Source organism: Arvicola amphibius, chromosome 5 (assembly GCF_903992535.2).
Source record: "Arvicola amphibius chromosome 5, mArvAmp1.2, whole genome shotgun sequence".
NCBI lineage: Eukaryota > Metazoa > Chordata > Mammalia > Rodentia > Cricetidae > Arvicola > Arvicola amphibius.
This window is the reverse complement of record NC_052051.1, coordinates 48,435,260-48,461,801: the sequence shown is the minus strand read 5'-3', so window position 1 is coordinate 48,461,801 and position 26,542 is coordinate 48,435,260. Positions and strand designations below refer to the sequence as shown.

General features: G+C 50.9%; 2 protein-coding genes across 2 annotated transcripts; both read left to right on the top strand.

Annotated features, from left to right (window-relative positions):
• Nucleotides 1-5,975: 5,975 nt before the first annotated feature.
• Dusp2 (dual specificity phosphatase 2) lies at nt 5,976-8,062 on the top strand. The gene is made up of 4 exons (XM_038331619.1): nt 5,976-6,375; nt 6,470-6,591; nt 6,910-7,129; nt 7,241-8,062. The coding sequence occupies exons 1-4, from the start codon at nt 5,976-5,978 to the stop codon at nt 7,453-7,455; spliced, it is 957 nt and encodes a 318-aa protein (XP_038187547.1). The 3' UTR covers nt 7,456-8,062.
• Nucleotides 8,063-11,815: 3,753 nt separating this feature from the next.
• Nucleotides 11,816-25,301, top strand: Astl (astacin like metalloendopeptidase). The gene is made up of 9 exons (XM_038332101.1): nt 11,816-11,870; nt 12,418-12,543; nt 14,920-14,981; nt 16,216-16,309; nt 16,880-16,997; nt 17,715-17,896; nt 20,599-20,680; nt 20,803-20,957; nt 24,856-25,301. The coding sequence occupies exons 1-9, from the start codon at nt 11,816-11,818 to the stop codon at nt 25,299-25,301; spliced, it is 1,320 nt and encodes a 439-aa protein (XP_038188029.1).
• The last annotated feature ends 1,241 nt before the right edge of the window (nt 25,302-26,542 follow it).

Here is a 26,542-nt window from a genome sequence, read left to right as displayed (position 1 = left end):
GTTCCCCTTGGCTTGCTCAATCTGCTTTCTTGTAGAATCCAGGAGCACCAGCCCATGGGTGTCTCTGGCCTGGGCCCTCCTACATCAATCACTAATTAAGAAAGTGCCTTATAAGCTTGCCGACAGCCTGATGTTATGGAGACATTTTCTTAACTGAGGCTCCCTCCTCTCCACTGACTAGCTCATATCAAGTTAACATAAAACTAGCCAACACAGTGGTCTTAGTATCCCCACTGGAATGCCTTTGAACTTTGGTTTCTGTCTCAGTTCATTTGGGCTGCTGTAATCAAATGCCCGAGGCTGCACAATTAATTAAAAAACAGGGACAGAATAAGCCGGGTGGTGGTGGCGCACGCCTTTAATCCCAGCACTCGGGAGGCAGAGGCAGGCGGATCTCTGTGAGTTCGAGACCAGCCTGGTCTACAAGAGCTAGTTCCAGGACAGGCTCCAAAGCCACAGAGAAACTCTGTCTCGAAAAACCAAAAAAAAAAAAAAAAAAAAAAAACCAGGGACAGAATAAGAAGACAGTTCGAAATCTCCAAGGGTGGGCATCAGTAGAGAGCCATCTTACTGTGGTGTCGGCTGAACTCATTTCTACCATACAGGCACCAACCTATTCTACTCTCTTGGCCTAGTCACCTCTCATTAGGTCCTTGTTCTAAACCAGTGCTTCTCAGCCTTCCTAGTATAATTCCTCATGTTATAGTAACCACCAACCATAAAACTATTTTTCTTGCTACTTCATAACTGTAATTCTGCTACTGTTGTGAATTGTAATGTAAATATGTTTTCTGATGGTCTCTGGTGATCCCTGTAAAAAGGTTGTTCAATGCCCAAAGGGGTTGTGACCTACAAGTTGAGAAGCACTGTTCTAAACGTTGTTGCATGGAGCACTAAATGTAGCCAAGTTGTGTAGATGCCTTGAAGCCACTGTAGTTTCTCTACTTCCAAGAGAATAGAGACGAGAAGCAGATGAAGCTTACACATAGTAACTCCTGTAAGGCTCCTAACATTTGGTTAGTCATTATTCTCTTTGTTGAGAGCCCAGAAAAGTTAAAGTATTTGCCTAGGCTGCCTGGGCCTTGAGGGCCCAAGGTGGACAGGTACCACTACAACAAACGGATATGTGATAGAGAGGTGGAGAAGACAGGAAAAAACGGAGTGATGCATGCACTATGGACAGAGGTGGAACTGGAGATGTGACAGGCGAGAGAGGGGACTGAGGTCTAGGCATGCTGTTATTGCCCAGTAGGCTCAGCAGGATGATGGACAACAGCCTGGAGCTCATGTAGACTCAGCCCTCAAACCTGCGGCCCGGCTGCAGGGTTCTCTGGCTTTGAACAATGATGGAGGCCAGAGATGAGGGATTGGACCTTCTCAAATGACCACTGGCCCCGTGGTGCCACCAGAGGCCACGTTGGTTTCAGTGGTTCATGCTGCCGTCCCAGGCTATGATGAAGCCTGAGATCCACATGTACATACGCAGTCTGTGCCGCTGCCCGATGTCTTCAGGCTTTGCTACCTGGGGGAGCCATGCTGATGTGAGTGGCATGTCTAACTCCCTGAGGTCATGTGGAAGCTTCTGGCCCTTTCAGCTGCCAAGGGCTATGAGTGGGTCAGTGATCCTGATATGACCAAGGACTGTGTTGATGTCTGTGGACCCTGTCACCGCTGAAGCCCATGCCGATGCCCACAGTCTGGGCTACCACCTAAAGCCATGTTAATGTCAGTGGGCTCAGGAGACCTGCTCCATCCCTTGCTGGCCAACGAATGAGGGCAGTGGCATGGCCTGGGGGGGACAGCTGGCCCTGCCCCTTGTCTCTGATCCTGGAAGTCACTTTGTCTCCTGCCACAGTGCACCTAGCTCTGGTCATGGCAGAGACCCAGGATTCCTCTTATGATCTGGGAATTAACTTCTTGTGAAGCTTTTTATCCATAGCCCGCTGTTTCCTCCCCCACTGTGCCTAAGCCACAGATGCCTCTGGCTACCAGCTTGGGAGTGGAGCTGGTTCACTGCTGGGAAGCTTGGATGCCCGATGTATGCTGGGAAAGGGTACCCTAGGAGTGGGGGGTCTCCTCTAGCCATAACCAGGTACACAAATGGGGGTATAGGCAAAACCCCAGTCCTTGCATGGATATGTATGGGCCAAAGGGTAGACTCTAACCTGACCATGGGGATACTTGCCATTGTCCACTGGGGCTCCTCCCTGCCCTATGACTCATGTGCTTGTCTTTATGCGAGACCATAGCCATGGGGACATCCAGATTTTCTGAACCACACAGTACACAGAGCTGGAAGGGGCTGTGACGGTGCCTCTAGGGCAAGGTGCTCCCACTCTGGTGTCTTCTACCTGCATCACGGCTTACAGAGTGTTTGGGAACTGTCTGTGCCTTACCTAATAGCTTTCCTAAGTTGACTTGATTTTTTTTTAACAACCCTAGTATTTATTTTAAAAGGAAAAGATAATCATTACTCTAGTGGCTAACTGGTGTCCCTGGCCACGAATACAACATGATCACGAAGGTAAGTATTACTGAGATGATGAAGTCAGCTCCTCGAAGGCGTCACTAGGGGTTTACTGCTGGGTCCCCAGCCCCCAAAGCAGGACCTGGCACACGAGTTCCCAGGACTGAGTGTGCTCCTGAGTCAGTGAGTAAATGCAGAAGGGAATGAGGGACCTGAGCCGCAGTGAAAAGGAGGAGAAGTGAGTCACAGGGGCCCTGAAGCCAGCCAGCCACAAGTGGACAGACTCGGGTAACTGAAGGGGATTTGAAAAGGGTAGAAATTCCTCACTGTGCACATCTAAGAACCCCCTGAGCACAAGAGGAACCCAAATTTAGGTGGCAGCCCCTCTTCCCCACATTCAGCAGGAGAGCAGATTCAGGGGGAACCTCCATGGTAGAGCCACCGATGTCCTTCATCTGACAATCATGTGGGACATGCCAGCCTCTTCTACCACATGTCTACTTGTGGCCAGCATGATCTTTGAGGCTTCCTGCTTCACCTTCCTTAGCAGGAGACTGGATGGCCACGGGACCCCTTCTGCTTCCTCCCCATAGTGCTCGCCAGGCTGTGAGGGCAGCTGGGCTCAGGGCCTGGGGTTCGGGTCTTTGCCTGGCAGGAGCCTGTGGGGGTGGCTGCAGCATAGCATCCGGGTGGGAGGCCTGGTACAGGAAAGCTGACGTCACCCCTGACTCACTCTTCAGACAGGGCCGGGGGTGGCCTGTCACTCATCCCTAGGGTCACTCTCACCTTTATAACTACCCTGGCTCAGGCCTCTCAGTCCAGCCCCTCACATTGCCTCTCCTCCCTGGGCCATCTGCTTGAGGCTAGGCTTGAAAGGAGGAGGAAGGGAAAGGGTGTCAGGGCAGAGCCTCGAGCGTCTGACTGTGGAAGGGAAACCCATCCTGTAAGCCGACTGGGTGGACAAACCGGAATCCCAAAGGCAGAAGGCCAGTGACGTACGTCTAAGCAGCCATCCAAATAAATGGTTACAGAAAATGACACAGAGAATTATCATTTGTTCCAGATGAGTCCCACACGGTTTTAATTGAAGAAAGAAAAATAAATAAAACCTGAGCCCCGAACTCACTTGTTAGGTCTGTTCTGTAAGAGTCAAGCCATGAAAAACCTTAAACAGAAACCGACAGCTGTGTGGTTACTTACTGTCCAGTGATGAGGCACTGGCAGCCTGTGGAGGAGCCAGCCTGCCTGGGACCCCCCTCATGCCTGCCCAGTTTATGTCCAGAGTCCTGCCTCCTCTTAGAAGGCTCCCAGGGGACGATTCTGGAGAACAGGGTCCTGAGAAGGTAGCAAGGGGTGGCAGACATCCCGCAGATGACTCATGTGTGGCAACATCCAAGAGCTGGTAGGGGGACCTTTAGTCAGAACAGCAGGTGGGGAGGGATGTGGGCTCTTCTACCCCAGCCTTGGACTTTCACCCTGGTACTGAAGGTGGGGTTTTCCCCTGATTTGCGAATCTGGCAGAAGGAGAAAGCAAACCCCTTTTTTATGGTTAATTTGGCCTCCTTGAGTTCACCTGTGGATGTCAGCGCTGAAAAGGGGTCGGCTCCTAGGGGAGTGGTGTCTGTGTGACAGACGCAAGGACTGAGGCACCCAGTCAACTTTCAGCAACACTGTCACCCTGCGAGGAGGCCCAGCAGTCTAGTCCAGCATTGGCGCCAGGGACCTGGAGTTTCCCACAAAGCTAAGTTGATTTCGTTCCTGCTGCAGGGACCTCAGCTGGTGGGGCCTCCATCTTCTCCACAGCTGGAAGTCTGTCGCTCCAGGCATGGCAGGTGACTCTGGTCAGCAAGACTAGACATGATGGTCCCCCTTCATGCTCTGTAATTTGTCCCTGGAATCAGCCATTAAGTCATCTGTGAGGCCGATGCCAAGGATAAGAGCCCCTATCACCTTCAGGGATCTATGGTCCAGACTCCCTGGCTGGGTTGCCAGTTCTGCTGTATCAGCTTCCAGACTGACTCGGTGGGAAGGGACCCAGGCACAGCCTCATAGCCCAGGAACCAACGTGCATGATGGGGACACTGAGATACTGGACACTGGTCCAGGAGTCCTGGTAGCTTTTCCCAAGCTCCAGGCAAGGAGGAAAGGCACAATATTCTGCTTCAGAACCCATTTACCACCGTCTGCTGGGGGTCCACACAGGTCCTAACTGTAGGCTTCCAACACAGCAGGGACACAGGATCTATCTGTAGGGAAGCTGGAAGGCTCTTACTAAAGGCACAGAAAATTGGCTCGGAAATAAGGATTTGGGAGGTTGGGTTTTGAACACCGCCCCCACCTACCATGTTTGCTTCGGATGGAATTCAGCCACCTACCAACATTTCTTGCCCCCAACCCAGGAGCCCGTCCTGGGAGGGGGACCCATGCACAGCTGGGCCTCACCACATCCGGGAGGAGGGGGCTGGCACTTGTGTGGGGAGGGCGGAAAGGCTGTGGGTTACCCAGATCTTCATTCTCACAGCTTAGTGTGGGACCAGGGCCTGTCCCAGGAGAGTATGCAGTTCTAGGAGACTGGAAAGGGGCAGGGTCTGTAAGTGGCTCTCCTTCTTCCCCTGAAACTCCCGCCAGTCCTGACTAGGCCCTGGGAGAGCCCAGCATCGTCAGCAGAGTTCCCCTTCAACCCTAGCCGGTAACATGGGAAGTACTTCTTTTGGGGCTCTTGGGGGTTTCCCTGGGCCCCTTGGGGGAAAGAAGCTTCCCCAGTCCTAAGTGGAAACTCGTCACAGGCCCCTGCTCCCCTTCCCCCATAAAGCCCCCAGACCCAGGGTTTTGGCTACAAGGGATTATTACTCCAGCCAGGCCAACTTTCAGTAAAACGCTGCCGTGCGGAGAAGGGGACAGATGTTTTCCTAAGGTCTCTAAAATGACAGAAGTGGTGCCCTTTCTTCTAATGTATCATCATCACCGGTAGCAACAGGTAAAATTGGTCTTTTTTTCCCCCCCGAAATTTCTAGGATGAAACCCCTGGGAAAGAATGGGAAAAGTGAGGAAGTCTAAGACCTCAGTAACTGGAAGGCTGAGTAACTGGGAAGCTGAGTTCCCCAAACATCTAGCGGCCTGGAGCCCGGCAGAGTGGAGAGCGCTCAGGCGCATACCCTGGGGAGACGTGGGTGGGGCCTCTAGACGCCTGGCTGACACTTGTCACGGTCTGGTCCCCAGTTTCTTCCCTCCCGTGCTCCTCCCCCAGGTGCCCCCCCCCTCCCAGTCCTCTCCGGGAGCCCCGAGGGCGGCTCAGCCCACGTCCCACGTGAAGCCGCGGGGGCGGGCGCCGGCGCCTTCCTGCTCTATCCTTGTATGGTGACCCGAGGGGCCGGCCCTCGAGTACTTAAGCCCGGGCGCGACAAAGCGCGCCCAGAGCCAATAGTCGCCCAGGCCATAGAGTCGCCGCCGCGGGACCTGGGGAAGGGCGAGGCGAGGGAGAGGACCTTGGAGAGCAGAAGGCTTTGCGATGCCGATCGCCATGAGGCTGGAGGCGGCGGCCGAGCTGGAGTGTGCGGCGCTGGGCGCACTCCTGCGGGAACCGCGGGAGGCCGAGGGCACGCTGCTGCTCGACTGCCGCCCGTTCCTGGCCTTCTGCCGGAGCCACGTGCGCGCTGCGCGGCCTGTGCCCTGGAACGCGCTGCTGCGGCGCCGAGCGCGCGGCACCCCCGCCGCCGCCCTTGCCTGCCTGCTGCCCGATCGCGCGCTCCGGGCACGCCTGGGTCGCGGGGAGCTGGCCCGCGCAGTGGTGCTGGATGAAGGCAGCGCGTCTGTGGCCGAGCTCCCGCCCGATGGCCCCGCTCACCTGCTGCTAGCCGCACTACTGCACGAAATGCGCGCGGAATCCACAGCCGTGTGCTTCTTGCGAGGTGAGCCCGCGCCCCGCACCCGTGCTCCGCATCCCGCGCCCCGCATCCCACGCCCCGCGCCCCGACCTCTTGGCTAATCTTATTCTCCCCGCAGGTGGCTTCGAACGCTTCCAGGCATGCTGTCCGGATCTGTGCTCCGAAGGCCCAGCCCAAGCACTATCTCCTGTTGGGGCCGAAAGCAGCAGCTCTGACCCTAGGGCTCCCATCTATGACCAGGTGAGTTGAAATCAGAATTATTTGGCTCTCTGTCTAGCTCCATTGCCCACACTAGAGGGATGCCTCTGAGGAAAGCCTGGGGTGTATTCAACTACGTGTGTGTGTGTGTGTGTGTGTGTGTGTGTGTGTGGTGCATCCTCACACAGACTTTAAGGTATGAGTGCATATGTGTGTCTGAACGTATGTCTCCTTGTATCCTAAAGACTTCAAATGCCCTAGAACTCTTGTTTGTAGCCAGCCCATGATGTCTCTGCCTCAATCAGGGCTCAAGCCCTCTGTCAAGGCTAACGTCTCACCACTGTCCCCTTCCTCCTCCAGGGTGGTCCTGTGGAAATCTTGCCCTACCTGTACTTGGGCAGCTGCAGTCACTCCTCAGACCTTCAGGGGCTGCAGGCCTGCGGTATCACAGCCGTTCTCAATGTCTCTGCCAGCTGCCCCAACCATTTTGAGGGTCTTTTCCGTTACAAGAGCATTCCAGTGGAAGATAACCAGATGGTGGAGATCAGTGCCTGGTTCCAGGAGGCTATCGGTTTCATTGGTAAGGGAGCCGGAGCCCAGGGTTCTGAGGGAACTGTCGGGCAGAAGGTAGGGGGGCTGTTTCCTCTGTCCACCTTCCTGTCTGACTCCTCCCTCCCCATTTCCTTTTCAGACTCAGTGAAGAATAGTGGGGGCCGGGTGTTGGTGCACTGCCAAGCTGGAATCTCTCGCTCAGCCACCATCTGCCTGGCATACCTGATTCAGAGCCACCGAGTGCGGCTGGATGAGGCCTTTGACTTTGTTAAGCAACGTCGGGGAGTCATCTCCCCCAACTTCAGTTTCATGGGGCAGCTACTGCAGTTTGAGACCCAGGTGCTGTGTCACTGAGTCAAACCCTGGCCTGGTCTCACAGTGCTGCCTCTCACTGACTCCTCAGGGACGCGACTGTGGGCCTCTGGGCTTCTCTCTGTCCTCAAATTGGGGTGCTAGGAAAGCCAGGATGACGGCTTTTCTGATGTGGTGCTCTTCTGCTGGGGCTTTAAGGCTGGCCCTTATCCAGGGGACCAGGGCGGATAGTATATTTGCCCTCCCTCCCCCAGCTCTGGCAGAAATGAACTGGACTCTAAACCCATGTATTGTAGTCCCATATGTTAAAGCCCTTGCTAGCCCAAGGGCTCAAAGAACAAGCTGTGACAAGCGGTAACCGTGTCTAGGGGTGTGCACCCCTTGGTGAAAGCTCGAGCCCTGTGCTCCCAGGGGAGCCAGGACGTGATGCGTGTGTCACATCACTGACATCTTGCCTTTGTGTGAAAGTATGCGTGTGTCTCGCCACAGTTGGTGCTGAGAAGTTGTGTTCAACTGACATTTAACACTCCCTCCCTGACTTCCTCCCAGCCCTGTGGGCCAGGGAGGGGGCCGTTGGAAACAGCACTTTATATTTATATAGAACATTGAGGATGTGTCAATAAAAATAGTGTTTTGTTTAAAAAAAAGAGCAATAGCACAAATGTCTGGTCTCAAGTCCATACCTGGGAGGACTGAACAACTGAGTGGTCTTCATTACCCTGGCCTGGGGGCTTTCCCACACAGAGTCTAGCTTCTGTTTGTACTGGGAGGGTTCAGGGAAGCAGACTCTAGTCTAGGTCTCAAACAGCTTGGAGCTTCCCTGATCAGACCCCACTTCCTTGAAAACCCCATTTTCCCAGTGTGTGATGTGCAGGTGTGTGTTGACTGATAGCAGTCAGATCATTGTCTGGAACCCAGAACAGAGGGCACTGGCTTCCTGAGGCTGAATGAAGGGTACACAACCGGTCCCCAGGGTCCATTCTGTCTGCCCTGGGGCAAGGCACGCAGAGCTAGGGTTGTTCTCAGTCTTCCTCCAGCCTATGTCAGTTTCTATTGGGACATGGCTGTGCTCTTGATGTCCAGCTCAGGGTGAGTAAGGGACACCCGGGCCCCAGATCATCATCATCTCATACACCGCATGACTGGTGCTGGCTGTCCACTTCACCTTGTCATTCCTTACCTCCTGTGCTTCTAATGTCTTAGCTCCTAACAAAGGGCAACGAGAGGAGAGGAGGGAGGAGAGGCGAGGAGAGGAGCGGAGAGGAGAGGAGGGAGGAGGAGAGAGAGAGAGGAGAGAGAGAGAAGAGAAGAGAAGAGAAGAGAGAAGAGAAGAGAAGAGAAGAGAAGAGAAGAGAAGAAAAGCTCCTCTCCTCTCCCCTCCCCTCCCCTCCCCTCCCCTCCGCTCCCCTGTCCTCTCCTCTCCTTTCCTCTCTTCTTCTCTCCTCTTCTCTCCTCTCCCTCCCCTCCCCTACCTTCTTTCTTTTCTTTTCTTTTCTTTTCTTTTCTTTTCTTTTCTTTTCCTCTTCCACCTTTTTGTTTGAAACAGTCTCAACTATATAGCCTTGGTTTGCCTGGAACTGGATACGAAGACCAGGTTGACCTCAAACTCACAAGAGAACCTCCTGCCTTTGCCTCCCGAGTACTGCGATTAAAGGCACACTCCACCACAAATACATTTCATACTCTCCTTAAAATTTAATTGGGAGATTAAAAAAATAACAAACTTTATCATCTTTACCATTTTAAGTATTCAGTAGTGTTAGATTATAGTCACAGTAATTTTCTCTAGAACTTTCCATCTTGAAAATGGGAACACATTGTATGTTGATACTAACGCCCAAGCCCTCCTCCAAGTGGCCTCTGCATTCTGCTGAATTAGCAACTCTGGGGACCTCAATAAGTGGGGTCTACAGCATTTTTCTCTTTTATTTTTTTTTTTTTTATTTTTTGGTTTTTCGAGACAGAGTTTCTCTGTGGCTTTGGAGCCTGTCCTGGAACTAGCTCTTGTAAACCAGGCTGGTCTCGAACTCACAGAGATCCGCCTGCCTCTGCCTCCCGAGTGCTGGGATTAAAGGCGTGTGCCACCACCGCCCGGCATTTTTCTCTTTTAAGAATACATTATTTTTGAGAATTTCATACAAGTACACAGTGCGTTTCGGTCATATTCACCTCTCTCCTCCAACCCCAACACATCCCCCTCCCACCTTCACGTCCTGTCTCATGACCCACTAAGTCCATTTAATGCTTCCCAGCTGCTCATGGGTGTAGGCAGGGTCTCCCAATGGAGCTCGGGCACACCCCCAAAGAAAAATGACTCTAACAACCATCAGTTGCCAATAGCTGCTTAGCTAGAGGCCTTGAGAGCCCCTCCCCATCCACGCTGGGGTTTTGACAGCTTGATCTTGCACAGGTAACCTCCGCTGCCACAAGTTTGAGTGCCACAGCCGTGTCCCATCCAGAAGACGACATTTCACAGCTCTCGGCCCCGTGTGCTGCCTCTTGCATTCTTTCTGCCCCTTTGTCTGAGATGAGACATTCTCTGTGCCTTGGAGGGGACAGGGGGACAGATGTCCCATTGAAGAGCACTCGCGGCCTCTGATTCTCAGCACGCTGGCCAGTTATGATTCTCTGTGCTAACCTCTGCTCGATGCCAAAAGAAGCTTCACTAGCCAAGGCTGAGCAGTGCCGGTTCATGAAGTGGATTGCTGGCACAGCTGCCCTGAGGCAACGCGAGGTTCTCAGATCCTCTGCCACTAGCAGGTTCCGTGGAGCCCTGTGACGCACGTCCACCAGTATTGTCTTCTCGCGACCCTCTTACTTAGTCCACCTTAGTTTACAATATTCTTGTTTGAAGGAAGAACAGGATTTTTTTTTTTTTGACAAAGTATGAGATTTTCCACCCAAGCAATGTGATGGTGATGATTTACTAAGCACAATTAACCAGTTAGGCCATTATTATATATATTCTTTGAGACAGGCTTTCACTAGCAGCCCAGGTTAGTCTCAGTCTCATGGCACCTATTTTAGACTCCCACATTCTGGGATTAAAGGTGTGAACCACCATGACATCTCATGCCTTCTTTTTTATGGCAAAAAATTGAGTGTTTAAGGTTGTCCATGGGAAGCTTCGACATATATGTATGTGCATTGCGAATGATTCGTTCCGTCAAGCTAATCTGCACTCCCATCCCATGCATTGAAACCGGTCAACACCTTGCTCAGACATCAGCCGCATCTGCCTTTATACCCCCTCCTTGTGGCTCTGACTTCTATTTCTTGAGAAATGGCTGGCCCCAGTTCCAGCAGGAACGCTGACAGGCCCTTGTAGTCAACAACTGGGGCCCTTGGCGCTGGCTTTCCTTCACTGCGTGCTGGGGTGGATTGGTTCGTGTGCTCCAGGGTGTTGATTCAGGTGGGATCTCTGCATGAGGGTGTAACCAATAGGAAGAGAGCGGAGGTGCTTTGCATTTTGAATTAGAGAAGTGGAAAGGAGCCCCAGCTGATCATGCCAGGAGGCAGTGGCTTTGTAAGGACCACATCCATTTGAGGGTCTGAGTGTCCATCCGTGTCCGTGTGTGTGTGTGTGTGTGTGTGTGTGTGTGTGTGTCCCAGCAATGGCAAGAGTCCCTGGATGTTAATGATTGCTGGGTGTTCAGTGTGAAATTTCAGAGTCCTGTCACCTGCAGGACTACATCGTTTCTGAAATGAAAGCTTATAGCCAGGTGTAGTGGCACATGGCTTTAATCCTGGCATTCATTAGGTAGAAACAGGCAGATCTCTGTGAGATTTAGTCCAGCCTGGTCTACATAGTGGGTTCCAGGACAGCCAAAGCTATGTAATAAGACTGTTTCAATTCACCCCCACCAAAACAAAACAAAAAAGAAAAAAAAAACCTTATACAGGTGTAGTGACCACACTTCTGTTATCAGTTACGATGGGGGAGGGTGCCTGGAGTTCTCAGGCAGATTTTCAGTGTCTTAATCCCCTGGTAGGGGGTGGGGCAGGGAAAGCAGTCCCTTCTAGTCCCTTCTGGTCCCTTCTAGTGCTGCCCATGAACCTTGCTACAATGCTTCTCTGCCCTCTGGTGGCAGGAGAGAATCTCAGGGACGCTATGCTGCCAGGTTGTCTTGTGCCCCCTACCCAATTTTTAACCCATTTTAGCCAAGATGGGTGGGACTATGGCCCAGCAGGCTCAGGCCTGGCCGAGGGTTCTCAGATAGGAGTGAGCAGATCTTCAGGTGGAGGCTGTTGGGAGGTTGTTCGTGGAGGTGATTGGGAAGCTGCAGGTGTGGGCTGGAGAAGCCGCTATTAAAGGGGCGGGTGGGGCAGCGCCTGCGCTTGGGATGTCCTTTCGTGCTTTGGTTCTGTATGTGGCTTGCTGAGAGGGTAGTGAGGACCCACCATGGGGAGTGTGAGAGGCCTGTGGTCTTGGATGCTAGCTTTGCTCTCCTTGCCGGGTAAGCTGGCTCCTGCCTCTGGGGCACGGGGAGGAGGCCAGGCGCTGTGGCTGTAGTTTAAAGTAGTCTTAAATGAGCTTCATGGCTCTGCATGGAGGTCTCCCACACCTGTAGGTGCAGAGGGCCCGCCTAACCGTAGATTGCCCAGCACCATACCACAAACCTACTTGTTTTAAGGTACAGGCTCTTTTCTAACCCGGCTAGGGCAGCAGTCACTCCAGCTCTGAGCCTGGGTTGATGAAAAGCTGAAGAGAAGCCCTGAATCTAGTGCTGCCACAAGATTTAAATTTCATCCTGCCTCTCTTCATCCCTTTGGCTTCATGTGCTGCCCTAGCCAAGTGTTAGTCCCTTGAAGGGCCCTCCTTTGTTGGTGGCATCTAGGCCTTGCTGTTAGGTGGGGCTCAGTGGGAAGCCCAGGCAGGCTCAGGGGTGCCTGCTGGGAGGTCTCCTGAAGGGGCTGGGTGTTGCTTCCCCATGCCCCGCTGTCCCATCTCACCAATGGAGCCCTGGGGGCATCTATGTGTCTGCACTTGTCTTCCCCGGCCAGGTTTGATCCTGGGAGCACCCTCATCACCCAGATGCTCAGGAGTCTGCAGTACCAGTGTCCCAGAAGGCTTCACTCCTGAAGGGAGCCAGGTATCTCAGGACAAGGACATTCCCGCAATTAACCAAGGTGAGACCACTGGATTGTATTCCCAAAAGTCACGCTGAGTGTGGGCATGCAGAAAGGTTGAAAAGAAATGTCCCCACGTATTTTGGGACTTCTAAATAAGTGCATGTTTCATGAGGAAAAGCTTTAAATCTTTTTTTTCTGTATTTTTTTGCTGGTGAATTATTTTGATTCTATTTAACTTCTATTGATTCTGTGGGCTTTATATCATGTATCCTTATGTATCACTTATTTCCCCAACTTCTCACATCCACTCTCTGCCCATGCAACCTCCCCACCAAAACAAAACAAAATTTAAAAGAAAAACCAAAACCAAACAACAAAAGAATCTCATTGTGGAAGCTGTAGTGTGGTCTGTTGAGTCACAGAGTCTACCCCTTAGTCCATTCTTCTTGTAAGTGTTCATTGCTAGGAATCATTCACTGGCCTGGTTCGAGGCCTCTGGCTTCTGCTACACCATCAACAATGGGCTCTCTCTGGGACTCCTCTTGGATAGTCTGTTGTACTGTGTCCTGTGTCCTACAGTTTTGGATCTGTAGGTTCATCCCTTTCACCTGCTTGATAGTTCATAGATGAGGTGGATACTGAGGTGGGCCAACTCATAGCCTTGGTTCTGGGCCTGGATGGTAGCTGGGCTAGTTAGCTCTCCAGCTTTTCCTCATCTTCACAACCTGGTATATGAGTGAGTTCTAGACAGCCAGGGCTCAACAGTGAAACACTTGTCTTGAACCTATCCCTCCCCTCCCCGCCAGAGAGAGAGAGAGAGAGAGAGAGAGAGAGAGAGAGAGAGAGAGAGAGAGAGAGAGAGAATACTGTTTCTTTCTGAGCATGGGAGTTGAGCAAAATCATCAGATACTTGAGAACATGCCAGTCACTCTGTGGGGGACAGTGTACAGGTGTGACCTAGCCAGTAGGGGCTGGGGTATTAAAGAACGAAGAATCCAGGGCACAGGGCCTCCCTGTCTGGGAATCTCAGTGAGGAACACAAACACATTGGGCTGAAGTTGGTGGCAATGAAGATGAATTCAGATAATGGAGACATCATGGGCTAAAATGTTGGGGAAACAGAGGTAACCTTGGCTTAGGGTAGGTGGTGGCCACAGTGTGGTCTTCTCCCTTCTTTATTTGTGAGCTGGTTAGAAGCTCAAATGGGCACCAGTCCTTACTCGGATATTGTCCTCTGTAGGTAGCCAGAGCCAAGAGTCTTCCTGGCACTCATTTCAATGCCATGAGAAGCTTCTCCCACGCTGGGGCTCACAGTAGCTGCCAGCACCTGCCCCTGCCTATGTGATGTCTAATTGGGAAATGCCACTCTCCCCAGCTGCTGTAAATGATGGCTCTGATGGCTGTTGATACCACACGACTGTACCAGTGTGTACAGTCTGGAGCAGTGGTTCTCAACCCTCCTGACGCTGCGACCCTTTAATACGGTTCCTCATGTGTGGTGACCCCCAACCATAAAATTATTTTCATTGCTACTTTATAACTGTAACTTTGCTACTGTTATGAATCATAATGAAATATCTGTATTTCCCGATGGTCTTAGGTGTCCCTTGTAAAAGGGTCATTCGCTCTCCAAAGGAGTCGTGACCCACAGGTTGAGATCCACTGTCGTGGCTAGTGTTCTTTTAGGTTTAAGGATGCAGCCTTGATTGGAGATAATCTTGAGGGGGCTCCTCTTACTTGAAGAGAATTCATAAGGGGTGCAACTGGTCTATGTCGCCATCTGTCGTTCGAAGCTGCGAGATCAGGCAGCGCTCCTGTATTCTTCTCAAGCCTCTTGCGGCTTTTGTCACTGCCTCATGGGTCCTCCTGAGATGTCTCTTCCCAGCAGTCAGCTACAGAAGGCTCCCTGGCTAGGAGGAAGATGAGAAGCTAAAGTGAATAGAGATAAAAAGTATTTACCCTCCTCAACTTCCTTTTGTGGCTATGACTTTGTAATTTCGGTTCCTTTACCTCAAGGGTCCAGAATGTAATGTGTGATTATGGGAAGCAGATGGTGGGTAGGGGCAAGGTGAGGCAGGAGAGACCAGGGCATGTTCTGGGGAGTATGACTTGGGGCTGGGCTGAGCCCGAATGGAAGAGAAAGCAGCATCCTCACAGAAGAGGGCCTGGAGGTGGAACTGATCATAAGTGCTGGGGAATCATAGCTATGTTTGAACAGGGGAAGGATGCAAACAGGTTGAGAAGACTCACACACATTTGCAGCCTGGGTCTCAGCTGGGCCGTTGGATTTCCCCAAAGTCACGTAGCCTTGGCGCTCAAGGAAGCTTAGCTCCAAAGTAGAAGAAGGCATAGACACTGGCATTGCTGGGTCTGTCCCAGCCTGTGTTCTGGAAGTCACAGGTGACACACATCGCTTCCACCTTTCCCTCCCAGGGCTCATCTCAGAGGAGACCCCAGAAAGCAGCTTCCTGGTTGAAGGGGACATCATCCGGCCGGTGAGTTGTGCACACGTAGTATGCACAGCTGCAAAGCCATGAGAGTGCCCTCGAAACCCTCTTCTAGGTGTCACGAGGGCTTTGGTTTGTATAACTGGTTAGGTAATATGATCATGGTGGCAGCTGAGATGACAGCGTGGTCAGCCCAAGAGGGCTCCTTGGAAGAGGGAATTCAAGCTTTTAGACCCTACTCGACACCCTGCCCAAGGGAGGACTCAGAAAACACAGAGCTGGAGACATGATCCCAATCCCAGACCGACTTGTACATGTGTGTGAGACCTGGATGGCTGGAAAGATCCCCCTAGGGAAGCTGGAGCAAGGAGGAACATGGAGAGACCATCTTGGTTAGGGGCAGAGGGCTGAGTCAAAAGGGAGGCTGATGGGAAGGGAAATGACGTTGCAAAGAGAAGACACATTGTTTAGGAGAGCATAGGTGGCAGAAGGCTGCTGGAGATGACCATGAGCAGTGGGAAGCAAGACCGACGGCGACAAGGCTGTCCTGGAGTTCATAGGCTAACAGGTTAGAGTATCCATCAGAGATGTGTACGCACACGCCTGCCATTTGAATCTCTGACAGCAGAACTAAATCAAGTTGGCGGCTAGAGGTGGGTAGGGCCTTCTGGGATCTGTGAAGCCTACACTTTAGAGTTCTGGCTAGTGGACCATGGGAGAGCAGCATTTGTGAGGACATCGCCCTGAGTAGGACCCTTCCCGTTCTTCTCATGTCCTGAGGAGGTGCTTGGGAGGGGCTGAGTCCTTCTGAGCCAGGCTTCCTGGGGTGCCAACCTTAGGTACTTTTATCTACTCGATAGAACATGATAGAACATGTTGCAACTTCTGTTATCTGAATTTTTTTAAGATGTATTTATTTATTATGCATACAATGTGCTGTTGGCATGTATGCCCACATGCCAGAAAGAGGGTACTAGATCTCATTACAGATGGTTGTGAGCCACCATGTGGTTGCTGGGAATTGAACTCAGGTCCTTTGGAATAACAGCCAGCGCTTTTAACCTCTGAGCCATCTCTCCAGCCCCGTTATCTGAATTCTCAGTTTGTTCATTGACTTCCCAGGCTCTCGTTCCTCTTCTAACGGTGTCCTCGCTCCCAAGAACTCCCTGTGGCACTTCTCACATCTCCAGGGTTCTGATGGTCTGAGGCAGGGCACCCCAGGGAGTAGGACACTTAGGTGGCCTGTATCCTCCACTAACTCTGAGCTGCCCTCTCTCCTCAGAGCCCCTTCCGACTGTTGTCAGTGACCAACAATAAATGGCCCAAGGGTGCTGATGGCATTGTGAAGATCCCCTTCCTGCTCTCCAGCAAGTATGGTGAGAGCTGAGGTGGGGCTTCCTACCCTTCTACTGGATGCAGCGGGGCTCCTGCAGGGAGCTCCCCTTCTCCTGCAGCACCATACCCCTTACACTGAGAGTGCTGTGCAGAGCTCCCCTCCCCAGGGCATTTGAACTGCGTGTGTGTGTGTGTGTGTATGTGTGTGTGTGCGTGTGCGTGTGTGTGTGTGTGCACGTGCGTGATGGGGGCGTGTGCGCTGTGGGGCCATGTGCGCGGTGGGGGTGTGCAGGTGGGGGTGGGGGAGTGTGTGGGTGTGGGGGGTGGGTGTGAGATGTATGTATGTGTATGGGGGTGTGGGTAAGGGTGTGTGCAAGGTGTGTGTGTAATACTGAAAGAACTGATGGAACTCTCTAGTTCCCTCTGGGCTACATAATCACACAGCCAGGGCCTTTCTACAGCTTAGTGTTCCTCTTCAATATTGTCCTCTCTGAACACTGTTTTGGAACATTTGGGCTTAATGTCTGGTCTCAGCCCCCATGCAGACTTCAGAGATCCTCAAGAGCTATTGGGACCTCCTGAGAAGGTCAGCCATGGTGTGTCTTTCCCAGATGAGCCCAGCCGCCGGGTCATTATGGAGGCTTTCGCTGAGTTTGAACGTTCCACATGCATCCGGTTTGTTGCCTACCAGGGCCACAGAGACTTCATTTCCGTCATTCCTATGTCAGGGTAAGTGATCTTGGTGTGTAGCTGTGTGGTCACGTGGCTTTGTGGCTTCATGACTGTCTTCCCTGATCCTCCCTTAGTGTGCACAAGTGGTATGAAGCCTATTTCTGGACCTGTTTTCTTGGGTTCAACCCCAGTCTATTCTGAATGGTTCATTCATGACCTGGACCTTCTGGGCCACAGGTGGGTGAGGGATGGCCACTGGGCACAGCACCCTCCTCTACAAACCCTCATCTTCTGGAGGTCTTATGGTATGCGTCTGGGCAAATGTTGGGTCCTAGTTCTGCCACTCATGTGCCAACTTAAGTCTAGGTGAGTTCCCTAATTTAGCCTCTACTTTCTTTCTGAGGCAGGGGTAGTGGTAATAACTATATCCTTTTTTCATTGTACATGGTGTGACTGGAAGCTGTGACTCAGACTTATGACATATGACTGCTCACGTAATGACCTGCTCTATCATGCATGAATATCAGGTCCCACCTTTTGTCAGCTCAGGTAGTAATGAAGCCCCAGGTGACACCCTCTTCACAGGCCAAGCAGTCAGGAGACCTGGGAGGTGGGACAGTAAGTCTTGGACCAGAGTCCAGGATGGGGAACTGGCAGGAGTCTGATCCTGGTTCATCCTGGGTCCTAAAGCAGAGCAAACACCTGTTCTCTGACCTTTCTAGCCTGATACCCAGCTAGCTCACTGCCAAGCGGCTCACGCTCAGGGTCTTGCAGGTGCTTCTCCGGTGTGGGACGCAGTGGAGGGATGCAGGTGGTGTCCCTAGCACCTACTTGTCTCCGGAAGGGCCATGGCATTGTGCTCCACGAGCTCATGCACGTGCTTGGCTTCTGGCATGAGCATTCACGGGCAGATCGAGACCGCTACATCCGCGTCAACTGGAATGAGATCCTCCCAGGTAAGGCAGCTGGCGTCTAGGCTAGGCTGGGCCCAGGGGACCCTTAGGGACAGAGGCCTCGGGCCAAGGCTAGAGCTGAGTTGCTTGCCTCCTCTGGAAGAGTCCATCCCACACACTGTCTGTCCCTTTCTCACGAGGCAAGTGGGATTCATGGCTCTCTGGTATTTGGGAGTGGTCCTGTGGTGTTCCTCTGAGTCTTTATAGTGATACCCAAGGAAGGATATCAGCCATTTGCTTTGTCTCTCTCTTCTCTCTGCCACTGTCAGTTATCTGACTGTGAGGTTGACAGTGTCCCATGACTCTTGCTCACTGAGTGAGTACTCAGCAGTCCCCATGTGACAGACGTTAGTGTGTGATATGGGGCGAGGGCTACATGTCAGTTGTGGGCACTGATCCAGGAGAGAGATGGGGGAGGGTAGACCAGATACATGTGTCAAGCAAGGGGTCAACACTGAAAGGCTGAGGTACCGAAGATGTGAATCAGTGGGTTTGTGGCTCAGAGTATCCTGGACATGGCAGAGCCAAGGCCGATGGAGGGAGGGGCTCTGATGCCAGTGGGCAGCATGCATGCCGCACATGGTACAGGGATCAGATGATCTCAGTGGAGAGAACGACAGCTGCCTCGGACAGGTGGGAAGCTGTGGAGGGGCAGGAGCCACGGGGCACTTGGAGATGCAGGGAGAGTCAGAGGCCTCCTGCCCGTGGGGACCTGGAGGGGCCTCTGCCTCTGCTCTGGGGTTGACCAGGTGAAAAGGGGGAATACTTGCCCCAGAGACGGTGCTTTGGTGGTAACTGGGTAGCTAATGACAAAGGGATGGGATTGGGGAGGTGGGCCGGGGGTGACCAGGATCTTTCCAGGTGTTCCTGGGTGTTTGTAAGCACTCGTCCCATGATAGGCTGTGAGGAACTCGAGATCTGAAAACTTCAGTCAATGCAAACACTCTGATCAGGACATAGAGCAGAAGACAATAGCCCACCAAACCACTAGACTGCTCTCCTTAGGGGATCCAGTCAAATACTTTTAGTTGTGGAGGTTAAAGGAACTTCAGGGGTTCTGAAAAAAAATAAAGGAAAAGTATGGAAATGTATGGAATCCTAGCACTCTGAAGGCCGAGGCAAAGAGTTCTGAGTGTGAGGACAGGCAGGGCTATATGGATCCTGCCTTTAAATAAATATCAACAAAACACTATTTTAAAAACAATGGTTTAGTTAGGGTAAGGGTAGGCTCAGGGAAAGTGTAGAGGCATCAATACTTATATCCATAAAAGCAAAGAGAACAGATAAGTTAAATGTGCCTGTTTATGATTTTAAAAAAAACAGTAGAATTAATTAAGGTAAAAGCATAAATTGGAGTTAGTAAACAAGCCCAAATTAATGCAAGAGCTGTCCTAACAATCAAATTGGCTCAAAAACAAAACAAAACAAAACACCTACCTACTAGGGAACGTAGCAAAGTGGTACGGTACCTGTTTGGTTTGTAACTGGGGTCCCATCCCTAGTGCCAACAATAGTTCAGCTATCCTATTGGGAAATTATGGTTCCCTCAAAGAAAAGTGAGAATGTATTTGCATTAATGGGTATCAACTCTGCCAGGGCATTAAAACTAATCAGTGATTGACTTTTGTGGGATCAAGAGGTAGAAAGTCAGAGGAAGCAGGTGGTGTAGGAAGCTCACTTTATATTTATGTATATTCTTTTAATATGTGTGTATTGTATTTCTATGGTGCTGGGGGATTGAGCCATGTGCATGCTACACACTTGATAATTTTTGTTTTCTTGAGACACAAGGTGTTACTATGTAGCTTTGGCTGTCCTGGAACTCATGGTAGACCAGGCTGACCTCAAACTCAGAAACCCTCCTACCTGTCTCCCAAGTGCTGGGATTAAAGATGTGCACTACTATACTTAGCTAGATACCTGGTTTTGGAGTTAGAGAACTCTATTTCTGTTCAAAATTATGTTTACTAATAAAGGTTCTTTGAAGAGAAGAAAATGGCATTCTTTGGGGCTCTGATTAGGATAAGGAGGCTGCTGGTGACCTTAGGGAAGAAGAGTGTGGACACGGCCTTCTGGGATTGGGGAGAGGGGTTGGGAACAAAGGTGTAAGGGACCAGAGGTCCTTTCAGGAGTGGTCAGCAACCTTCCTTCCTCGCTGGCCTGGAGGAGAGCTGCGGGCATTCTGGCCAACCAAGATGACTGGACTGCTAGGCGCCATGTCAGCAGCTTTGTGGTCTGAGATGGGAAGATGATGGTGGTCTGGCTACTGAGGGCTCGGGCATCACAATCCTGAATGGAGAGGACAGCGTGTCTTTGAGGCTAGCTCATGGAGTAGGCGGGGTACCAGTGGCTAAGGCACAGCAGCTGTAGCTTTGCAGGTGCTTCAGGTTTGCAAAGATTTGTGTCATGCAAAGTGAGTTGGGAAGGAGGGACAGCTGGAGAGAGCTTGAAGGAGGTTTGAAGGAGGTCCTGGTTGCCTGGCTACAGGCACCCCTGCTTCCACAGCACCTGGTGTAGGTCTGGATTCCTTCCAGGGTCCAGTAGAGTAGGGTAGCAAAGACTCTCCGATAGCAGGGACCAGCCCAGAAAGAAGGCTCAGTGGGGTAGTCAGACTTTTCACTTAGGTGGCTGGTGACTTCCCAGAGTTCTGCACCGCCTGTCTGTCTTTTATATACCTACAAAGGTGTGTGTGTTTGTGCTTTAAGGCTTTGAAATCAATTTCATCAAGTCTCGGAGTAGCAACATGTTAGCACCCTACGACTACTCGTCAGTGATGCATTATGGGAGGTGAGCACCCTCCGTTTCCCCCTCTTTCCCTGTCCCCCTCCCCATCCTTCTTTCTCCTAACCCCCCTCCCTCCTAGCCCCAACTACTGCGATCCTGACATAGGCCCCACCCCTGGGTTCCAGGTTTGCCTTCAGCTGGCGTGGGCAGCCCACCATCATACCACTCTGGACCACCAGCGTCCACATTGGCCAGCGATGGAACCTGAGCAACTCAGATATCACCCGGGTCCGTAGGCTATACAACTGCAGCCCAAGTGTCCCTGACTCCCACAGGAGAGGTAAGAGACAGGGAGAGGGACTTGATGTAGGGGATGGTGCGGAAGGGTGAGGATAAAGAGATGGTGGGGCTATAAGAAGAGGTGGATCAGTCACTGTGACTCATTGGAAGTGAATTTGGAAACAGATTTGAAAAGAGTTACTACCCACTAATGACTAAGATCCTTAGCAAAGAGAAGTGACCCCAATAATGGACACCTACCAAAACTTTTGATGACAAAATATTAAACTTTTAATGATAGAAAAGAACTTTTAATGACAAAATATTAAGTCAAGGACCAAGGTAAGTTTCCCTACTATCTTGGTAAGGCAAGAAGATGACACAAAGCTCTGGTGTTTAGAAAAGAAGCAAAAACAAAAACCTCACTAACCATAGATTAGTTTAGGAAAAAGCAAAACCTGTACACAAATATATAAACACCTGTATGCACTCTGAATATAGGGTGTGTAAAGTAGCCTGTGTAGGTGCGTGGGATGGGTGAAGAGATGTGTACGTGTCTGTGGGGACAGAGTGTAAAAGTTCTGAAATGGATCCTATTCAAATGTGAAACCTAGTGGGCATGATGCTGCACGCCTTTGATCCAATCCCAGCACTGGAGAGGCAGAGGCAGATGTGGATCTCTGAGCCAGAGACCAGTCTGGTCGACATAGTGAGTTCCAGGACAGTCAGCGATACATAGTGAGACCCTGTCTCAAAAACAAAAAAAGTCAAATGTGAACTCTCCAAAGGTGGGGGGGGGGGCTTGATTAGGAAAGAAAAGATGGATAGTAGTTCTCAGCCTATGGGTCATGACCCCCTTGGGGTTGAATGATCTTTTCAGATATTTACATTATGATTCATAACAGTAGCAAAATTACAGTTAATAAAGTAGCAACGAAGTAATTTTATGGTTGGTCACCACAACATGAGGGACTATATTAAAGGGTCACAGCATTAGTAAGGTTGAAAGCCACTGCACTAGATGGTTCTGAGACAACTAGGTGTCTAGGTATTAACCATTACACACCATAAGGTACAAAAGACTTGTATGTGCACAGAGAAACTTTACAAAGTTTAGCAAGACACACTGGGATGGGGAAGGGTTTCTTCGCAAATAACCCTAACACTACAAAGATTAATAAGTTCAGTAACATCAACCATAATGTCAAGAGACACCACAAGCAAATTTAAACACAAGTTATAAAGCAGAGATGCTTCTGAACATAGTATTGTTCTGAACTCAGAAAGAGCTATAAACAGAAAGTCAAACTACCAGATAGAAAAGTGTGTGAGGTGGTTAGCAGGCCTCCCAGAAGAAACTAACATCATTCCTTCTCCCTAAATCTGCAGTTCACAGCCTCAGTGATAATTGATAAAATCAAATACTGCTAAAGGGTACGGGGCAAAGGGTGATGTTTGTATCCTACTGACAGGGCCACAAATTGTGGAGACCCTTTAGGAAGACAGTATGACACCTTGTGAAGCTGCCGTGCATGCCTGTGACCCAGATTTTATTTTTAGGTCACCTTACACCTGAGTCCCATCCTCTTTCCCTACCAGCCCCAATTAATCACTAATCCACCTTCTGCCTCTATGGATTTACCTTGTCTAGACATTTCATATAAATGGAGCCAAGTGCCTTTTGTGTCTGGCTTACTGCCCTTAGCATGACCTTTGCGGTTCATCTCTGCTATAGTACCTTATAACTTCTTTTCTTTTCTGCTAACTGACATATTTATTCCTCACCTGACGAGCATTTTGAGTTGTTTCTGCTTTGGCGCTACTATGAATACGTCTGTTGGTGTCTGCCCCAGGCACAAAGTTGCTGGCTCCCATGGTAACGCCATACTCGGCTGTCTTCCAAAACAATTGAGCCACTAAAAAAAACTCTATTTAGCTATACAGGTGGCTACCCATTTTCCTGCACAATTGCTAAGCACATAGTCTATGCTTTTGATTTTGAGCATCCCAGTGGGTATGGAAGTATTTTATTGTTCTGATTTGCATTTCTCTAATGGCTAACTCTATCCAGCCTCGATGGGATGGCTGGTCCTCTGTATATATGGAAGTATCTCATCGTTCTGATTTGCGTTTTTCTAATGGCTAACCATATCTAGCCTCTATGAGATGGTGGGTCCTCTGTATGCCTTTTTGGTTTTGTGTCTATATAGATTCTTAACCTTGTTTTCAATTGAATTGGGTTTTCCTTGCTGAATTATAAGACTTAAAAAATTACTCTTTTGTTTTGTTTTGCTTTTTTTTTTGTTTTTTTTGAGACAAGCCTTCCTCCCCACTTTTTATTTTGATACAGTCTCACTGTGCAGTAGTGGCTAGTCTGCTGGAATCCAATATATAGATCAGACTGACCTTAACACTCAAGAGGTCAGCCTGCCTGTGCTAAAATTAAAAGTATGCACCACCATGCCCAACTTAAGTATCATTCTTAATATCACTTTCCCTGAATATATATATATATATATACATACATACATACTTTTAATACATCAAATATTACATAATTTTTGTTAAAACTAGAATGAGATACCGTGGCACGAGGATTGCAGGTCAGTCTGGAGCTCTATCACAAAGAACAGAGAACTGGAACACGGTGAGGAGGGACTCGCCCAAGGGAAGGTTGAACACTATGGTGGGCAGATTGGCATGTTTGGGTGTTGAAATGACACACACACAATATGTGTATAAAGGGGGGCAGATGCCGAAGGAGAAAAGAAGCTCAGCCAGAACTCTATGGAGGGTCTGCTCTCGGAGGGAGGGTCAGACACTTATTTGGACACAACAGGAAGGAAGACAACAGGAGTGGACCTGAGTCCATTACAGATCTGGAGACACTGTGTGTAGCCTTGGCTCTGCAGTGAGGTGAGGCTGCTGGCAGAACCCTGGGAGGGACGTGAAGCACAAGGCACCTGAACCTGGTAGAGATGGCAGGACAAAGGAAGGTGCTGGACTGGGGCAGGACTTGTGACAGCAGGGAGGTGGCTGGGGATGTGCCCAAAGAGATAATGGCGGCTGAGGTAGGCAATCAAGCTCATAGAGGGTACCAGCTACTCGAAGAAAGTTTCTAGAAATGGAGGCTTCAGCTCTTGTGGTTTCTGATGCTGATGTGTTCAGAACCAGGCAGGAGGAGGGTCGCTGGTCAAAGGAGTCAGCCTGGATTGGTTGCGGTACACCGATGGAGGAATGTGAGATCGTGGCATGTGAGCAGGAAAGACGGGACCAAGAGGCATCAGTGGGGTCCACCAGAGCAGATAACATGGGCCATGAAGCTCAAGTGTTTCCCACAAAGCGTTGACAGTCATGGCCAGGGTGAGGCAGCAAAGAGGAAGCAAAGAGGCTCATCTCCTGGCGGTGCACAGACGTGAGAGCACGCGGGAGCTTCTGAGGGCCTCTCTTGGTTTGAAGAGTCGTGGTTCTGGAGGATGTCTAAGAAGTGGGGTGGGAGGTGGGTGTAGAGTGGCCCAAAGAAGGACTTGGTAGGAGGAGGCTGTAGTGCTTGGGTCGGTTGGTTTAACAGAGTGACCCAGCTGGGCTGCTGGGGCGTGCGTAGGAGGCCAGCAGCATCTTTTAGTGGTGACCAAGGGGCCAAGTGAGGAGGGAATGGCTCACTTCCACCGTCCTGGCTTGTCCCCTCTGTTTTCAAGACAAGGTCTTTCTGTGTAACCCAGGCTTACCACAGACTCACAGTCCTGCTTCAGCCATAGACCATCAAACCCAACAGTTGTACTGCTGTATGGTAGGAATGTAAGAGTTCGTGCCCTAGCAGAGATCTCGGAGGCTATCGTCTCACTGGGCCTGGCTCCATACCACCTTATCTAAAGCCAAAATCAGCATTCATTCTTGTGGCCATGCTCTATGCCCTTTCTGTGATTCTGGGACCTAACTTCTGCTCTCTCCTGCTCCAGGGTTCGAGGCCCACAGTGATGACAGCGATGGAAGAAACCTCCCTCCTTCCTTCCTATCCTATCTACAAAGACTTCTGGAGGCACTGGCGGAAGAATCTAGAAGCTCTGACCCCAGTTGCTCCAAAACCAGAGGCCAGGGTATTATTCCAGAGATCGTAGACAGCCAGGAAGGATGGGATCATCCTGCTCAGAGCAAGTTCAGTGTGGAGGCCTTGGCAAGACCACCTCAGATGCAAGCTGCTTCTCCAAGGTCAGGGCCCGGAGCAGGTGCAGATGGCGTGTCTCTAGAGCAGTTTCAGGCAGCCCAAGAGCCTGTTGTACCTCCTGCTCCATTTCCTGAAGCCAGAGATCAGCCAGCACCTATCCAAGATGCCTTGGAGAGTCTAGCTCAGCTTGCAGGAGGCTGTGCACCTGGAAATCACATTAGAGAGGTGCCTAGAGACTGAGCCTTTTGACTTCTGCAAGCAAGTGGGGAGGGTATACTCTGCCCAGAGAAGCTAGGTCTTCTAGTCCCTGGCCTCTCTGGGCATCACCCCTGTCTTCTATCCCCTGCACTGGCCACTCTTGGAAGCCCAGGACATCCTCTTGGTCTCTTTCTCTACCACATCCCCTCACCCCTGCAGAGTTCCTAGGGATAGAGAGGCCTCCAAAATCTGTTCTTGACTTGAGCCTTAGTCCTGGAAGATACTGGGCATGGATATAAGATTCAGGGAGTGGGGGGCATGAGCAAGGTTCCAGCCCCTGGAGGGCCTCTGGGAATTCTCCAGCTCAGGATTAGCCCCCAGCATGGACTCTGTTGCCTCGGGCATGGTCTCAGTGGGAAGCCCTGTGACTGGGACCGCAAATATCCTCCTGTCCATTACGCCTGGCTTTAAGGATGCTCTGAAACCCTGGGATTCAACCCTGATTTCCAGGGCACAGTGTCCAGTTTGTTCACCTGCTAAACTGGACCAGCAAGAGTGGACTCCTTACCAGATTTGGATGTTGGAAGCCTTGGCAAGACCGCCAGTCTCTGGACAGCAGACTTGAACCTTAAAACCACATCAGATCACTGTTTTTGCTGCTTTGCCCACAGGGTGCTCAGTAGAAGATGCTGGGGTGGGGTGTCACACCACTTGTCCTTCAGTCATGCCCCCTTCCTCCTTGGTCTCCCATGAGGTGGTTTCTTGGAACAAAAAGTGTGTAGGTACTAGGGTCTGGGCCAGGAGCCCTTCATTCTCCAGGAGTCTGTTGGGAGTTCAGGGAAGCCCTGCTTGGGACGGGAGGAGAACTAGGACTCTGAACTAGTGGGGAAGGGAGCCTCATCCATACGGGAGAAGGCGGAAATAAAAGTTGGGTGTTTGCTTCATGCAATGTGTTACGCTGATTGTCTGTGTACAGGGGTGTTTAGCTGGCCAGTGGTGGTCCACACCTTTAATCCCAGCACTGCGGAGGCAGAGTCAGGTGGCTCTGAGTTCGAGGCCAGCCTGGTCTACATAGTGAGTTCCAGGACAGCCAGGGCTACACAGAGAAGTCCTGTCTGGAACTTCCCCCCTCAAAACAACAAATCCTAAGGGTTTTTCACCTAAGTGCCCATGAGAGCTTCCAGGAAGTCATACGCCACATTCTCGAGGGTCAGGCTTCTGGAAGCATGTGGACTAGCTCAAGGTGACAGGGAGGTAGAAGAGACAAAGAGCAGTTTGGTTTC

Excerpts from the sequence above, each read along its gene's own strand:
- Dusp2 (XM_038331619.1), top strand. The coding sequence starts at position 5,976 with ATGCCGATCGCCATGAGGCTGGAGGCGGCGGCCGAGCTGGAGTGTGCG. Across the intron at positions 6,592-6,909 it reads GGGCTCCCATCTATGACCAG|GGTGGTCCTGTGGAAATCTT; the intron begins GTGAGTTGAAAT and ends TTCCTCCTCCAG. Across the intron at positions 7,130-7,240 it reads GGAGGCTATCGGTTTCATTG|ACTCAGTGAAGAATAGTGGG; the intron begins GTAAGGGAGCCG and ends TTTCCTTTTCAG.
- Astl (XM_038332101.1), top strand. The coding sequence starts at position 11,816 with ATGGGGAGTGTGAGAGGCCTGTGGTCTTGGATGCTAGCTTTGCTCTCC. Across the intron at positions 14,982-16,215 it reads AAGGGGACATCATCCGGCCG|AGCCCCTTCCGACTGTTGTC; the intron begins GTGAGTTGTGCA and ends CTCTCTCCTCAG. Across the intron at positions 17,897-20,598 it reads CTGGAATGAGATCCTCCCAG|GCTTTGAAATCAATTTCATC; the intron begins GTAAGGCAGCTG and ends TTGTGCTTTAAG.